The 18,449-nt window shown below is 42.7% G+C and overlaps 1 protein-coding gene across 1 annotated transcript in view; it reads right to left on the bottom strand.

The window, feature by feature from the left end:
• LOC147032931 (uncharacterized) overlaps positions 1–18,449 on the bottom strand; it is a 209,944-nt gene that overhangs the window by 42,134 nt on the left and 149,361 nt on the right. Inside the window, exons 21-24 of the mRNA XM_085850977.1 lie at positions 17,395–17,868; positions 15,076–15,203; positions 8,235–8,463; positions 5,220–5,394 (exon numbers count right to left, since the gene is read on the bottom strand). Of these exons, the coding sequence (XP_085707103.1) occupies positions 5,220–5,394; positions 8,235–8,463; positions 15,076–15,203; positions 17,395–17,868 (1,006 nt within the window). The remainder of the gene's footprint in view (positions 1–5,219; positions 5,395–8,234; positions 8,464–15,075; positions 15,204–17,394; positions 17,869–18,449) is intronic.

The following is an 18,449-nucleotide window of genomic DNA, read 5'->3' as shown; positions in this document are numbered from 1 at the left end:
TGGCCCTGTGACTCTGGTCAATGGTGTCCAGTGTCCCTTGAGGGACAAAATTCTTCTTTGCCCTCCGGTGAGTTCCAAGACATCCACCGGCAACATCAAGGACGGTGATCTTGAAGGCACTCCACAACTCTTCAGGACCCCCCAAAGCATACAGACCCCCCAAATCTCCACTCAGCTTATTTGCAAACTCCTCAGCTACCCTCTCATCCTTGAGCTTGCCAACATCCAGCTTAGGCTGAGATGGTACCATTCTCCTGGATTTAAGGTGCAACTTAAGAGTTGCTCTAACAAGCCTGTGTTCGGTATTAAGGAAATGAGCACTCTGGTTGACCCTGCAGTTCTGGATCATCCTCCAGTGACCATCATTGAGGATATGGTCAATCTCCTTTGCCACACCGCCAGCGTTTTAATACTAAGTCCAGTGATGAGCTTGTGTGTGCTGAAACCATGAACCGGCCACCCTAAGTCCATGACTTCTCACAAAGTCAAGGAACTTAGTGCTATTCAGGTTCACAGTTCCTGACCAATGGGGACCAACACATGTCTCATAACCATCCCTATCAGTTTCAGTCGATGCATTGAAATCCCCCAAGAATAGAAGTGTATCTCGTCTGAGTCATTGATCAACCACAGGCTCGAGCGTGGCGTAGAATGCATCCTTCACGGTGAGATCACTCGCTTCAGTCGAAGCATAAACAGAGACCAGGGAAATGACACCAAAGGAGTGACAAATCCTTAGTCTCATAATAAGCTCGTTGACCGGTGTTACCTCAATTATCATTGGAGTCAGCTTATTGGACACAGCTACAGCAACTCCTTGGCCATGGTTACCTTCAGAGTGACCCAACCAATAGTAGGTGTAACCACCCGCCATGATCTCGCCACAGTCCAGTGTCCAATCCTCAGAGAGTGCTGCAATTCCGATGTCCAAATGCTTGAGCTCAGATGATAACAGAGACAGGTTATCATCCTCTCTTAGGGATAGGACATTCCAGGCACCCACCCGAAGGGACCGCCTCAGGTTAACCCAAGGAGACCGCCGTCTGGTGGACGATACCTCAGCACCACTCCGACACACTCTCCCGCAATCTGACCCAGGGATGTTACCCGTGGTTTCCTTCCTATCATCAAAGATTTGGGGTCCCGAAGGGCTTTGCCCCAATCCTGTCATCCGGTTAGCTGCCCTGGGAAGGGAAGCTGCACAGGAGGTACTCCCACGGAGTGGGTTTTCAGATTTCTTTGCGTTTTTGTGTTTTGCGGAATGAAGGGTTTTACGGTGGCCGGAGTGCAAATCCTGCCACCAACCTCCTAACTGGAGGGGGAGCACTCGGGAGAGTGCAAAACCTCCGCCGCCAATACTGCTGGGTCACTCAAGTGAACCTTATATCTTATTTATTAAATATGATGTCAACAGTGCTGAGAGTTATCGTTCTTTTCTCCATTTTTTTTTTGGGGGGGGGGGGGGGGTGTGATTGTAAATCACTTAAAACATGTAAAAATGAAAAAAAAAATTCTTTTTTTGGGGAGGGGGTAAATTTCTTTGGGGGGTGTTGGAAATCACTTAAAACATGTAAAAATGCAAAAAAAAAAAATTCTCAAACAATTTTTTTGGGGGGATTGGAAATCACTTAAAATATGTAGAAATGCAAAAAAAAAAAAAAATTTTTTCTTTCTTTTGGGGGGTAAATTTCTTTGGGGGGTTGGAAATCACTTAAAACATGTAAAAATGCAAAAAAAAAAATTCTCAAACAATTTTTTTTGGGGGGGGGGATTGGAAATCACTTAAAATATGTAGAAATGCAAAAAAATAAAAAAAATTCCTTTTTGGGGGGGGGGCGTAAATTTCTTTGGGGGGGGGTTGGAAATCACTTAAAACATGTAAAAATGCAAAAAAAAAAAATTTTTTCAATTTTTTTTGGGGGGGAATGAAAATCAATTAAAATATGTAGAAATGCAAAAAAAAAAATTTTCTATTTTTTTGGGGGGTAACAATTTTTTTTGGGGGGGGTGGAAATCACTTAAAACATGTTGAAATGCAAAAAAAAAATTCTCTATTTTTGGGGGGTAACAATTTTTGGGGGGTGGGGGGGGTTGGAAATCACTTAAAACATGTAGAAATGCAAAAAAAAAATTTTTGTCTATTTTTTGGGGGGGAGGTAAAAAAAATTTTAGGGGGGGGGATTGGAAATCACTTAAAACATGTAGAAATGCAAAAAAAAAAAATTTTCTCTACCAATTTTTTTTTTTTGGGGGGGGGAACCAAGTCCAAAATTTAATGGCATGATCCTTGGACCATACCTAACCCCCCCACCAAGTTTCGTCGAAATCCGTCGAGGAGTTTTTCCGTAATACTGTTAACAAACAAACAAACAAACAGAAAGGGGTGAAAACAGTATAGTAACCTCCATCCATCTTCGAAGATGGCGGAGGTTAATAAAAAGTAACCCAACTGCTGGAGGATGTCCGCAGACACCGTTGGCTAACAAGGAGTTCCTCCGCCCTTTGACAAACACCCTCCTCATCAAAACACCTGGTGGGGGAGACGGTTTAGTTGCCACCAACCCGACCATGGAACAAGTTAGTACAGGTTTACATGATACCAGTAGCAAGTCACAGATCTAATCTGGCCTGACCTGACAATGGTCAGGGTAAAAATATCTGGGTCAGGGTCGAGGGTAAAAATTAGCGGAATAAGTTTTTGTTGGAATATCAGTTTTGATGAAGTTTCTGCAGATAATGCAATCACCATTAATGCAGCAACAAAGCCAATAAAGCACATATATTCTGTTCCCAGAATGCATTTCATGATTGTATTAAGTGTGAATTGAAAACACTTCATAATAATTATGATTTTGATCTGAAGTAATTGAGGTCTCTTTCTTACATTGACCTTTGTGAATTCATTGTTTTTAATCTAATGCTAATGTCAGTATCAGTATCTTTTGTTTCGTATGCAGTACCTGCTTACTGGTTGCATCATTTACTGGGGGCACATCTGTGCCAATGATGCTGTTCCCCCTGTAGGTTTTTTGTTTGGTTCTTTACTTTTGAATACAAAGTCAAGGCTCATGGAAGAGCAAGAACACTGAACGAATCAGGATGCAACAGAACAAAAGGAACAGTAGAGAAGGGGAATCGGGGTGGGAAAACACCAACAGCAGGGTTGAAAGACAAAATAGCGGGAGACTTGGATAAATAAGGGATGTGGGGAGGAATGAGGGTTGGGGGAGGAATGAGGGGTAGGGGAGGATACATAAGGTGGACAAGATGGATGCAGAAACAAATTCTGCGAAGAACAATTGGAAATTTGGAAGGAGGTGGACTTGGGTGTTGACAAGGGTGGAAAAGATCCTGCTTTTGGATGGGGGGATGTTCTGAAATGGTGGTGAACGGCTATCTTGAGGACCTATTTGGCCATGGTGCTGGCGATGGCTCGCCTTCTCTTCGCAACGGACACAGTGGGATCTTCAACATCCACCAAATAATGCCGACAGCCAGCATGCCAGCTTAGCATCTATCTGAGGGACAGCACACACATTGATGAATCACCCTGCCTATAAAACAGGGATGACAGTTTATAGCTGAGTCGAGGTTCCAACCCAGGAGAGACGGCCCAGTTGCGAGTGTGCGCTGCACTCAAAGTCTGCCCGACTAAAATCTCTGCAAGGACATCCTGCCAGCCCTTTATTAGGATTAAGAACTAGTATTTGTTTGTCCTTTGAATTGAGTACCATCCATGACTATGATTGTAGTATGTGCATAGTTTAATAATGTAGCTTACATTTTTGTAACTCTACTGGTTCCACTACTTTGTTATGTGGGCCCCCATAGTATGAGGTTGACCATTGTGGAGGCTAATATTAATGACCACACTTAAAATAGCTTACATTATTGGCCATTCGTGAGATTAGAACATGGTAGGTGGGTCAATTGTGACCTTCATGGCCGTAGCTCACCCATCCCTGAGAAAGTGAAATGGACCCCTCTACATCCGTGCTCTACCTCCAGTTTGCGAGAAGGGACACCAAGCCGGTGATGAGGATTTTTTTCACCCAACCTCGTAGTGATCGTTGTAGAATTCTTGCATTGCTGTGGAATCTTATTTCCCTTGCAGGGTTGAACGTCCAGCCGACTCGGTTTTAAATGTATCGTGTTCCTGTTCCCTCGTACACTTCACACAATGAACTTGAGAACCCCCATTAATTGCAATATTATTTGGTTCTATTTTATTTATTCTTACTTTTTTAGTTAACCGTTAAACCAACCCGATTAATTCATTTTCCACAACATGAAAGTACATTACATCAGAGAGTTTTCTTATACTTGGTAGCAACTTAAGTAACAAGGAGTACAAGCCACTGTGGAGGTATACATCCACACGTGCTTGCACTCTCTTGGAGTACAACCCACTGAGATGGCATACATCCACACGTGCTTGCACTCTCTTGGAGTACAACCCACTGAGATGGTATACATCCACACGTGCTTGCACTCTCTTGGAGTACAACCCACTGAGATGGTATACATCACACGTGCTTGCACTAAAGTGGAGTAAAACCCACTAAGATGGTATACATCCACACATGCTTGCACTCTCTTGGAGTACAACCCACTGAGGTGCTATACATCCTCAGGTGCTTGCACTAAAACACGATTACATTTCAAGGCATTTATATGCTTTTCATGGGAGAGTGGCGGGGGCTGTTAACTCTAACCACAGTACGTGTCTTCTCGGTGAGAAGCACATGATGTAATTACAGCAAAAGTTTGCTGTTATCAGCCCAGGTCACATCGTTCCATAACAAGACAAATTTTTTTTTTATCAAGATTTAGGGCAAAGACTCTTGGCCAAAGGGAAGGAACACTGACATTCGACTTCGACTTATAGCATAAAAATTAAATTTATAAAACACCAGCACAATTACAATTTAGAATACATTAATATAATTATTTCCTCCACACCGGCAAACGCATGCCACTTTTCCTGTTTTCATTCAATATCTTCTTTTTAAAATTTATTTTCATTTATTCTGTATATATAATATGCACTTGTTTAACATGAACATATCAATAAAGAATTCTGCTCCTGCGACCAATTTCCGAGTTTCCAATTTGTTGTCCGACTTTCGATTTTATGTTTTTATCATACAATCATGCAACAGATGTCACAATTCTCAACAGGTGTTGAAGTGGCAATAAGTAATTTGTTTATTGCTTACCTGAGGCCCCAAGGGACACATCGAAGCCAGGAAGCAGCTGCCTTTGGCCACATTGGATCGGTAAACAGATACACTTCTATATCAGCCTCATAGCCTCGCCATATGTTACCATAAACGTGTCGGTTTTTCACCAGACGTGTTGTGTAATAGTTGAGTGAAAAAAAATCTGATGTACCTAAAAACAAATGTATGATTATTGTCACAAATATATTCGATATCAGTAAAAAACATAAATACTCTTTAACGGCCCAACAGGGGCTCAAACTCAAGACCCTAAGATATTGTGACTTATGAAACTGGTCCCCAGGGAGAGAACATCCATGGACATGTAGGACTTCCAAGAATCAGTCATGTCATTAGTTTATGGACACAGATATATTCCCCACCCATTGTCTAAAGGGAAACAGATCAAATGCGTTGTGTGGGTTTAGTTATATCTTTTCCCTTCTCTCTGATTCTCCTTCTCGTAATCGTCTTTCTATCCGTTCATTTAATATATCATGGTTATTTTGTAGTACTTGCAATCCCATTCATTTCATTCTCCTCCCCAAACTTCATCCGAATCATTTTTCATGCCATTATTGGGTAAAAAACCCTTTTTTATTTTTACAAATCCCTCCCCTTTCTTCAATAGATATTATCTCACATCGTTCGTACACGTTTCAAAACACAGCCATGGAGCATTTGTATGAGCGTACAAGAAGCGCCTGCCAGAGAGAATAGAAAATGAACCACCACGACTGTCGCTCGAGGTGCTGTGCCTTGGAGCGTGGTGGACAAGTTTTAATCATGCTCTCATTGGTCGCCAGTGTGAGCTACAGCCAATGGCGATGCATCATGCCAGGTTGAAGAGCATGGCATGGCGTCCAAACCCAGGATCTCCGCCCGCATGAACTTTGCTCCCCACATGGCTCTGCCTGCCCGAAAGAGGAATGCTGAGAACTCGAGGAGAAGCTACCTGCCTGTTCATGCCACGGAGTCACCTGCACGAACCATTTGTGCTGCAGCTGGGCCAAGCAGCGCTGAGCTGGCTACGGTGTGACGAGTCGAGCATGGGGACCACAGCACGAGAGTGAGAGAGAGAGTGAGAGTGAGAGTGAGAGTGAGAGTGAGAGTGAGAGTGAGAGTGAGAGTGAGAGTGAGAGTGAGAGTGAGAGTGAGAGTGAGAGTGAGAGTGAGAGTGAGAGTGAGAGTGAGAGAGAGAGAGAGAGAGAGAGAGAGAGAGAGAGAGAGAGAGAGAGAGAGAGAGAGAGAGAGAGCACGAGGTCCCAATTGCGAAAATGTAGCTCCATTACTGAAATACATGATCTTTCTCTTACTGTCCTCTAACAATCGCTAATTCGGCCACTTGAGATGCACCAAGGAGTATCACGATTTAAAGAGCTATCAACGATTGTCCTTCTTGACCAGTCTAAGCGAGGTTTACATTCACACCTCACACCTTTCCTCTAAAGCTAACACTGCATATGCCATTCTTCTCAATTCATTTACATACACATACTCCCATTCTTTTAATTATGCCTGGTGTTGGCTTGTTGGCTAGAGTGGTGGACTTGGGATCCTGGGGTTGCGAGTTTAAATCCTGCTTGGCTGTTGGATTAATACCAGGTGGGGTTGACTCAACCTGTCATTCATCCTTTTGAGATCAGCAAAATGAGTATCAGTTTGCTGGTATCCTGAGTCGGAGTTGTGACCCATCCAGGATTGTGCCCAATAGCCTGGGACACTGCTTAGGCAGCACCAATGCTCTGCACAGAGTATGGTACTGATGTATGGATTCCTTTAATACCTTCCCTCTTTCCTTCCCCACACTTTTGGATTGGCCCGCACATGCCTGGATGAGTCAGAGGTTGTCACAAAAACATTGCTCTGCTGCCCCCCATTTTTCCTCTATATTTCCCCGGAATGATTCGGATAGAGTGCCAGTCCTGTGTATAGGCTAAGTTAAGACTGTATGAGGGACTTTTAAGTGGCTAACAAATAAGATTACTGTTTATTTTAGGTCTGATTGCTTTGATTGCCATTTGTGCTGATTGATACTTATATGCCCTCTTAATATGCGCTTTTTGAGAAGTTTTGTTAAAGTGTTTCAAACCTGCTCGAGTATCTTTATTTCCTTCATTGGCTCAATTCAGTGTGTTCAAATAAATAGAGGGGACGTTTAACCCCACCGGTCGCTTCTACCCCCAGCCCAAGTTCAGCATGGTTTGCATGATCATACGTATTTAATAAATGGGTGAACATTGAGAGTGCGGCTCCCCAATTGGTGGGACCAAACCACTGGTAAGGTAATGTGATAGTTGAGGATGAGGACCCTGCTCAGTTTGGTAGTATCAATCGGCAGCATCTGTGGTTGCTAAGCAACCCGCCAGATTACAGAGTTATACGTGGGTGGTGGCCTCAGGTCTGGAGATCCTGGAAAGCCTGAGAAGTTGCCCTCGTAGTGAACCATCCATCCATTGGGACAATACTCTGTGCAGAGCGTTGGTGCTGCCGAAACAGTCTCCTTGGCTATTGGGCACAATCCTGTACAGGTCACCACTCTGACACCAGGATACCAGCATGCTGGCACTCAGTTTGCCAACCGCAGAAGGATGACAGGCAGAATAAACCCCACCTGGTATTAATTCAACAGCAAACTGGGATTTGACCACAGGATCCTAGTATCCCAAGCCCACCACATCTCCCAATGACGTTTACTTATGAAATGTTTTTTCAGCACTGTTAGAAGAAAACCTGAAATTAAAAAGGCATTGATTGAAGGACTTCACAGCCGTGGGAAGCAAAGAGAAGGTGATGTTTCGGGCGCTGATGCATCATCGGAGCAAAAGAGCTTCTTTTGCTCTTTACATAGCCTGTATTTAAAAAAAATTCTGATAATAGCAAAGATGCAAGTTATGAATGGAAATGCTCATGTCATTATGATGTCATAAAATATGCATGTGAAAGAATATCTGTTTTTGTCATCCACCATTTTGTTTGGTATTATTTTGTTTGTTGGCTCAATGTGCATACCTTGGATCCACTTTTTTTGTTCCTCCGTAAATTCTGGAAGGCGAGACTTTCCAGGTGGGCTTCGTTCCTCGACCTTACTCTTCATCAAATGTGGGTATTCTCCATTGACATAGATAGGATGGGCGAACCAACCGAGAGAGAACTGCACATAACGCTGTGCCGCTTCCATGTCCAATGGTGAATTAGGGTCTAAGGGCTCTCCCCAGTAGGAATTCAGCACAATAGATACCTGTACAACAATGTTTTTAGCATTTTAACGTCGATTCATGATATACCACTCAACTTCTGCAAAAGATCAACCTTTGAGACAAAATAACAATAATACTAGTTCACAAGGATGCACATATAATATTAGTTCACAAGGATACACATGGAGTACTAGTTCACAGGGATACACGTATAGTACAAGTTCACAAGGATACACGTATCGTACTAGTACTAGTTTTCAAGGAAACATGTGTAGTACTCGTTCGCAAGGATATACGTATCGTACTAATTCAGAAGGACACACGTATAGTACTAGTTCACAAGGATACACATATAGTACTAGTTCATAATCAGAATAGGAAGCAATAATATTATAGTACTTAATTGAATGAATTTGCCAGTGAGATCTCCTGATCTTAAACTTCAGGAACATGTGTGGACATGTTGGAGTACAGAAGACAATAAAATACATTCCATTGCCTCCCAGAACACTTCCAGAGCTCCAGGACACTCTTGTTCAACAATTCAAGGGCAGATCCGAGGAGGGGATGGGGGTGGGTGGCGGGGTTCAGAGAAGCACACCCTACCTCCACGGACTTTGCACATGTTTTGGTTTCACTTTTACACATACTGATATTTTCACTCTATTTATCCCTAAATTCTGGAAGAACACGTGCCAAGTTTCAATTTTTTCCATGGTGCAGTGTCAGAGATACAGATGTCCAAAGTTTTTCCTTTCTTTCAACATGGCTGCCACACTACGTGACCTATGACATCATATTTATCATAAAAACATTCTACATGAGGAGTCATACATATGGTGAAAAATTAGTGTCAATCAGATAAATGGTTGCAGAGAAAACAGAGAACTAGCACGGACGGACGGACAACCTGAAAACATAATGCCACTGACGACTTCGTCACTGAAGGTATAAAAGAGGTATTTTCCATTGTGCTCGCATATACAGTACCACAATCCATGCAAGGCCCACCACATTGTTGTCAGTGGTAATGCGTGTGTGTACACTGTGTGTCAGGTTGCAATGAGTAAGCATGAAGCAGCAAGCATTATCAAGTGCTCAGCACTATCGGGTGGACGAGTCCAGTAACGCGCTCGATGAGGGGTGTGGACAATGGCACCCACATATCCTGTTCCAGGACAAGGAAATGCTCGTGCCATTGTCAAAAAAATGTGTGTGACATTTTCGTTTGTAAACACAAGCACCATCTTTTCCAAAATGGCATCATTCACGCTTAATAAAATAATTCACATTCTGCCATCATATCTGATATCTGTTGGGAAAACCTCTGCTCTACGTTGGCCAGGCTTAGCCCAGAACACAGTTGGTCAACACCATCATTTCCCACTATGGGTATGGGCAGGACTTTTTAATTTATTAATCAACTCAGGAATGGCTGGGCAAGTTTGTCACTTTTGCCCATTAGTCATCGCGAATCTGCTGAAATGTTGGGCCAGGGAAGAATGCAATGAACTGCAGAAAACTTCCGACAACGCACGAAATGCCATTTCTGACAATCAATTTTTCATAGTTTCCTGGGGAAGGACCCCCACTACCCTCCCCTCCCCCCGTCTCCATTCAGCACTATGGCCTGGTGCAGTCCCCCTTTCTTGAAATTCCTGGATCCACCCAAGACAATGTGTTGAGCTTCCCCAACAATGTTTCTTCCTCCTTACTATAATTCATGCTCTATGTAAATGTATATCGTGTCGCGCCACCTCCAGGTGGGAGAGGGTATTACAAGTCTCCATTTACAGTGCAGTGTTTGTGTCCCGACATTTTCCAGTGGAGTGAGGTGTTTTGAATTATAAGCAGTGGGTATGTTTTTTCTTCACACAAGCAACTCAGGTTATTTTATTTTGCCTCTACAGAGCTGTCAGTTGCCTCGACACCACCCAAGTAAAGGTATGCATCAGAAGAACTTGTTGCATACTTGGAACAAGATCACATGTTGGGTGGATACTCTGCTAGTTTGTATAATTTGCTGGATGTGCAGTCATTGGTACATGTAGCCCATGTATTTATGATATTGCAATTTGACGCAAAGTGTCATTGTGTCCGATGGCAGAAATACATGGTACTGAATATGTGCAAACACAGAAAGAGAATTAATAGCTCAATAAAGTTGATCATGACTTAAAATTTTCAGAAAATTTGGTGGTTGTGGTGCTTTCTGGTGATATAAAAAGTTTAAGTAAGAAATGTACAGTGTATGAACCTTCATTGAGTTAGATAGGCATAATTTTTCATTGGATAGACTACAGAGTGAAAACATCAGCCAATAAATCATCATCACACCATCTTAAAGCCTTTATCCCTGAGCAGGGGTCAGCTTTTTGCGGGCTCCAATCATCGTACCCTTTCTTGTGGCAATGTTTTTACGGCCGGTTGCCCTTCCTGACGCCAACCCTTTAATCACCTTCGACCCTGCAGGGATAATTACCAGTATACTGGTGCTCATTTCTCCGACCTTCGGAAGGATGACAGGCTGAGTCAACCCCCCTGATGTTAATTCAGTGGCCAGCGGGGCTCGAACTCAGTCCCTCGAGGATCCCAAGCCACCACCCTAACCACAAAGCCAAAACATCAGCCAATAAATAAATTCACAATATAAACTGCATTTGGCATTGGAAATTTTGATGTGAGCAAGAGTTTAATATTATAGTACTTAATTGACCCAAATAGGTTTACTTAGATTGAAGAATATCTACTACTACGACGACTATTACTACTACTACTAATTTGAGAATAAAAGGTATGGCTTTTAAATGCTTATGACTTCACTCTGTAGTAGATTTTAAGTGTATCATTTTGTACACATTTTAATGGGTGGTCATTTTTTCCCATGCCATCCCTACATATGGAGTACTATCATACTCTGTGATACGAGACTATTGTACAACCTTTAATAATGGCCCCATTTAATCGCACCTCGTTCTGTGGTTGGCCACTTGAGTTTCCCTCTCCATACCCTTCTATCTTGAGCATCCGCTGTCTGCACATCCACTCTGTCATATCTGTCTAAATCACAATATTTATCTGCCACTATTCTTGCTGATAATTTCATTCATATCAAAGGACTGCCTGACCACATTCCTCTCCTTCCACCTGAGCATGTTCTCCAAACAAGGCGGATGTAGCTCCACGCATTTTCACTAATATCTCTTATTCCTGCAAACCTCCTGATATCCTCATTCCTCTTCCTTTCCCTCAGAGAGATTCCCATCAGTCATTTCCCTCTCATCAATTCATTCATTCAACCCTCCCATTGTCCACATCTATCTTTTATTTCTCTTCTTAACCTGCGAAATGTTTGAGGTCTACAGGATCTCAACGTTGTTGTTGTTGTTGGTCCATTTTTTGAAATGTTCACCCATTCGTCAGACAACTGCCGGACCACACTCGCATTGGTCACTTGACTCCACCCACCATGGCACCCAGACAAAATGATCTGGCTACCATCTTGTTTTTTCTGGTGGGCCTAACACATTGGCCCTGTAGGCCTCTGCTGATTCCAAATTGTCCGGGTTTGTTGCATCAAATTTCCATTGCATTGGCTTTGTTTGGGTCAAGTGTTAATCACGATGAGAAACCCCGAAAAATGTAATCATATGTCGAATAAATATTATTAGTAAGGTTTGATCAAGCCCGTCCGCACCTCCCTAAAAAATAGCACTATGTAATATTTGAACGGCACCGTAATAGGATTAAACTATCCGTGACCATGTGATGAATCAGCTCATTCTGATATAACCATGGTGGAAGCTGACAAGGATGAGAGGTGTCGAGTTAATATTTTAATAGCGCATTGAATGTTTCCCAATTGCACTGTTCTCACACACACACACACACACACACACACACACACACACACACACACACACACACACACACACACACACACACACACACACACACACACACACACACACACACACACACACACACACCAAAACTGAGGGAACAGATGTAAAGGTAAATCCCCTGTTCGAAATAACTGAATCTTAATCTATCTAACCTTATTCATTGACATGGGGACACGGGACAGGTATGGCTCTATTTGATCTTATTCATTCACATGGGAACACAGGACAGACACAGCTCCATCTAATCTTATTCATTCACATGGAAACACAGGACAGACATGACACAAGGTGAATAAGACAGATTAGAGAAGGTAAGCTGAGATGTTAAACAGCAAGGATAAGGGAGTTGAGTGGACAGAGGAGGCGAAAAATATATATTTTTGTGTCACAGTTTGTGACCACAGCGCAGTCATTCTTTTCTTTTTCAGGATCTAAGTCTCATCGAGCAGCTGCCACGCACACATTTTGCACACATGGACATACAGACGCATACACGAGACACATCACAGGAAATTCCGATGAGACAAACAAAACCACTGAGCTTGGGGGGAAGTGCCATCACTTCCCAGGCACTCTGGGTACAGTACCAGTGGACACCACAACATTGACGACACTTTGCTCACTGCACTCAAAGGGGCATTTCCCAATCTCATCCTCCCTATGGATACCAATTATTAAGGGATTGTCCACGCTCTTGACCATTTAATTGCTGAGTATCAAGCATGGAAGCAGCACATACAATTTCTCGTTTTTGGTATGACGAGGCTGGGGTTTCAACTTCGAACCTCCCAGACTTGGATTGCACGCTCTAACCATGACAACACAGAGTCTGGTTCTACAATATTATCCTTCCATTTACCAAGAATGTCCTTCTCCTCATTAAGCATCTCCCTTTAACTGATCCTAATCACCATAATATCCCCAACATCCTTTGAAGCCCTTTCTCTGCTCTTAGTCACCTTATAGTTATTACTTTTCATGCTCTTCTCAGTCGACCATCTCATACCACCTCTTTACACCTCCCGTCTAGCCTTTACCACTACTTTATTTGCCTCTCTTTTTTTTTCTTCCTCTCATACCTTGTCCTCTTATTCTCCTACCCATTACCTTGCCATTCCTTAAATAGCTTTTTCTGTATGAATGACTCTCTTTTCATCCTCCCTCCTTTCGTTTTTTCACACATCCTAGCTGCTGTCCCAGCAAGGCCTCATTCATGTTCTTACACCTTCCCTCCACTCTCCTCACCTGCAGCCTGACTTCTCCGAATCATGTAAACCTCTTCCTTGCATATGATTGCATTGGCACTCTGGTATCTTTCACGTCTTTCACATCTTTCTTCGCACCCTTCTTTTTCTGATGTTTCCAATTATTGGCCAGCTTCTAATCTAGCACTAATAATCTGTGCTGGCTCAAAAATCACGGCCTTATCTCAAACACAATCTCGCATCTGAAACCTACCCTTACTTGTAGCTTCTGACCGATGTTTGTTTAGTTCATATTCCTATGTAACACCAAACTTTAATAAAGATTGTTATAAATTTTCTCTCTACCCACATACAATTCGTAAGCCTGGTGTTGGCTTAGTGGTTAGGGTGGCGGCTTGGGATCCCAGTGTCCTGAGTTCAAGCCCCGTTGGCTGCTGAATTAACACCAGGGGGTTGACTCAGCCTGTCATCCTTCCGAGGTCGGCGAAATGAGTGCCAGTGTACTGGTCCCGGTGTATGCCCTGGTTAGAATAGGTGTACCATATCCCTGTGTGTCGTAAGAGGCGACCAGGGTTGGCGTCAGGAAGGGCATCCGGCCATAAAAACATTGCCTCACAAAAAGCCAAACCCCTGCACAGCAGGGAAAAATGGCTGTAAAAACGGTCACCACATACAATTCGTGAACAGAACCCCCTCACTGAAAATGCAAAGAATGCCCCAAACCTACAAGTTTCAAAAACGATTTTAGACAGTCTGAATGTGGTAATGTTGGTCAATCAAGTCCATTATACTAATTACATTACCTCTGGTCCTCTCCAAACCCCTCCAACCACTGTACATAAATAGTCCCATCGTACATTTGGTCGTTTGTACTGTATTGATACAGTTACTGTTTTCCCTGCGATCCTCTTTCACTCCAGGTTGCAGACTAGAACGGTACTCAGGAGAGTACATACCTCTGCCAGACTGAACATTTTACGTTTTGTATCCCACTGATTGGTCGGATCTGCATCAGGACCTTAACTAAAACCTAATTGGCTTGTCCTTGTCACATACCCAACTCATCCACTAAATTTCGTCCCAATCCGTCCATAATTTTTTGAGATATCATGCAATATGTCGTTTTTGGCCCGATTTCTCAATGGCGAAGAATCATTTGAAAAATTCCAGTATCCAGATCTGGATTCGGATCTTCACCAAAATCTAACCAATTAGTCCTTATCACACACCCAGTGTCCACCGAGTTTCACCCAAATCCGTCCATAAGTTTTCGAAATATCCTGCTCACAGACAAACAGGGATGAAAACATAACCTTCAGTGGTGGAAATAAATACACTGACATCAAAGAGTGTTTGGGAATATTTTTAAAAAATGCTCGTGACGTTTTATTTTTAACAGCATTTTTCTGTATAAGGTTTACAAACAAGCTGAACTTGGGTCATGAGGAAGTGTCATGGAAACGGTTCAAAAGATAACTGTTTCAAACACATCTACAGCCTTATTACCAATTGAAGCTTACTTCTCAATATACACCATCCTTACCTGTCCTCCCTGAATATTTCGATATTTGTCATCGTAAATGTGCCAGACTTCGGCGTGTGATCGGATGATGTTGTGTGCAACTTTGTAAGGATTTTCCAATGGTTCAAACTCACCAGGGGCTGCGACGCCTATGAAACAATCGCAAGAAATTATTGAAGCTTCACCCCCATTTTTTGAACGATTTCTTTTCATTGTACATATTATATGGAATGTATGTAAAACATTATTAGAGACAAAAAGTTGGGATTTTTTGCACCACGTTTTCAGCATCATGCTGAAATCTGCTCACTGTTAAGAGCCACAGAATGTCAAAACATAAGAAATGTCAACGCTGAAGATCAAACATCACAAGCCTGGCCATTGGTGAATTTCAAATGATTAGACAAACTTGAAGATAAAGCTCATAAAAAAGCATGATGAAAAGGATGCCATAACACATCTTTCAATCTTACAAATGCTTCAATTTAGGTAATCATGAGAAAAGCAAATGAGAAGTCCTACTTTGACTATAAACACAAAATTATGAAAGCCATACAATACAGAAACAACGTGACAGAATAATAAATAATCAAAGATAATCACTCTTCTTCATGCTACATGCCAGCAGGAGGGCTAAAATGAGAGGGTAAATAAATAAAATCTAATTGTAGTGGAAGAGTTGAAAACTCGACAAGTTGGAATGGTTGGAATGGTGTGAAGAGCAGGGAAGGATCAGAAAGACATGACAAATTCAATTGCAACAGCTACTTGTCAAACCACAGTAGTGAGTGTTGATCTGTTAGTGCAGAGATAAATATGATTACTTTCTTGCAAGCAACTTGGAAAATGATGTTTGGTTCCAGACAGTGACAAAGGCTTAAACATGCCCAGGGAGATGGTCACATGCTGTAAATCAATGAGTGTTCTTCAAGCAAAAACATAATCAGTATCATTGATCGTGTTCTCTGCACTGTTATTTATTTGGTGTGATCTGGTATTGGATGTATGCAGTTGTCGTATCATACAGGGTCCATTAACACAGACCGCCTGAGCCTCCATGGATGATCTAAGGCCTCCGCGGATGCCGAAACGATGTTAGATTTACTGCGTTCTATTCCCCATGGATTGTTCAAATAACAGCCGAACCTGGTGGTGAAATGTGTGGGAGGCAAAAGAGAGAAAGACATTTCTTATAATTAAAATGTTTATTCACAATTGTTTTGACACGACGATAACGAGACAACAGGACTCGGATGGATCTGGTGCACAAAGACAAACAAGTAGGGAAGGTACGACATCGAAAAACCGAACTTATGTACTATCATAACTAAGTAAATACCCCGATAAGGGCACTAAAATACCGATCTCTCTCAATGAAGGGATACAGAGCAGGTGAGGACTTGTGACAGGCATGAGTTGGTCTTGGGCTATACCAGGTTATTGGCTTGAGCAGGCTCGGGTCATGCAGGATGGCAGGAGCGATGTTGTCAGGAGATGGGGGATGATGGAGGAGGTAACATCCATGTGTCTCCAAAGCTGTGCTTCCCGTTGGGGCTATGAAACAGAGAGAGATAGGTGTTGACCTCCTCGTGTCCGACTCCACCTGACATGCGTACGCACAGCCACTGCTCTTTCCACCTCCGGGACCACCCTCATGCATGGCAGGCCCCTCTCATAGGCCTTTATGGCCACCCCACCCCTCTGCAGGGCACCACAGTTCACTTCACTGTGGTGGCCTACAGTCCTCTGGCTAGACGGCCCGTGATGATGTGCATTTATAATGCTAAACACTTTTTGTGTGCCTTTGGTGTTAAATGCCAAAAGTCCTCCACCTGGCCTCGCCTGTTTATAGGAGGTTTTACATTATACAACCTTACCCGATTCTGCTTTGAGGTTCACACTCACCACCTCCTCTGCACACATTTAGCCATACGACTTACCTCTAAGGATATCTTGTACAAGAATAATGCTACCCTACTCAATAACACTGTCCATACTATTCTTACCATATTCTAGCTATGGACCCCCCCCGCCTCCCCTTCACACCGAACAGTGTGGACGCGAGTGAGTAGTTGTGCATGCATATTTTAATTGGTGTGCTTCATGCTTCTAAGGCGTGTGTGTGTGTGTGTGTGTGTGTGTGTGTGTGTGTGTGTGTGTGTGTGTGTGTGTGTGTGTGTGTGTGTGTGTGTGTGTGTGTGTGTGTGTGTGTGTGTGTGTGTGTGTGTGTGTGTGTGTGTGTGTGTGATGAAGTATCTGCTGTAACTCATTCCAATATTTTTCTCTTACTAGCAGAGAGATCATATAATTCCAGCTGTATGTTTGAAAAGAGATACCTACCTAAGCCATAGCCGAGCCATGCTGTGTTATATGGCTCATTGAAAGTAAACCACAGCTGAACACGGTCACCGAAGGTGTTGAAGCAGAAGTCTGCATAGTCAGCAAATATTTCAATGATGCTCTCATTGAGCCAACCACCCATACTCTCCTGCAGTGCCTGTGGAAGGTCCCAGTGGTACAGTGTGACCATGGGTGTAATATTCAATGCTATCAGGTTGTTGATAAGCTTGTTGTAGTAGTCGACACCAGCTTTGTTGTAGTTGGTGGAATTTACAACACCCCTTGGAAAAATGCGAGGCCAGGACAGTGAAAAGCGGTAATGTGTAGCATTCAGTCGTTGTAGTGCAGCGATGTCAGCATCGATTTTGTGGTACGAGTCACACGCTACATCTCCACTGCCTCCTCCAAATATTTTATGGGTGTGCACGTAACGATCCCAAATCGACTCGCCTTTTCCACTTTCATTCCAAGCACCTGCCACACACAAACACACAAATTGGTGAATGTCAAACTTTTCAGCCATTTCGGAAGTCTACAATATGGAAGTTTATTCTCAAACCTCTCATAATTGCAGAGGAATTTTAAAGTATGGGAATATAAGTATGGCTTGCTCGTTTGGTCTGAGAAAATATATAAAGAAAATATATAAAAAAAACTGAATATATAAAGATGAATCAGCCTTACTCGTTTGTTTTTTGCACTATAAGCGTGCATCGGTGCATGTCTCATTTCTTTCTTCCTTTCACATTTTCTTAAAGAGCAGGTTTTGGGTCGCTGATGACTTCACGTGATGCGAAGGTTGTAATCACATTAATATAATCGTTGGGCAATTATTTTCTTACATTTGAAACTCAAAATATGCTAAAATTAACTTTTAGGTCAAAACTTTTGTCAGTGATCGAAAAACAGACCGGAATTTACTGAAGATGCTATGACGTCACATTCTCAGAAAACTTTGTGAACATTCGGAAACAGCGTGTGAACAATGGCGAGATGCGAATCAGAGAGTGATTTCAGCGGCGATGAAATTGAATGTTTTCATTCCGATATTGCCG

Source organism: Eptatretus burgeri, chromosome 2 (genome assembly GCF_056783735.1).
Source record: "Eptatretus burgeri isolate ZD-2024b chromosome 2, Ebu_testis_v1, whole genome shotgun sequence".
Classification (NCBI taxonomy): Eukaryota; Metazoa; Chordata; class Myxini; order Myxiniformes; family Myxinidae; genus Eptatretus; species Eptatretus burgeri.
Note: the sequence above shows the minus strand (reverse complement) of the source record. Positions and strands in the feature narration are given on the sequence as shown.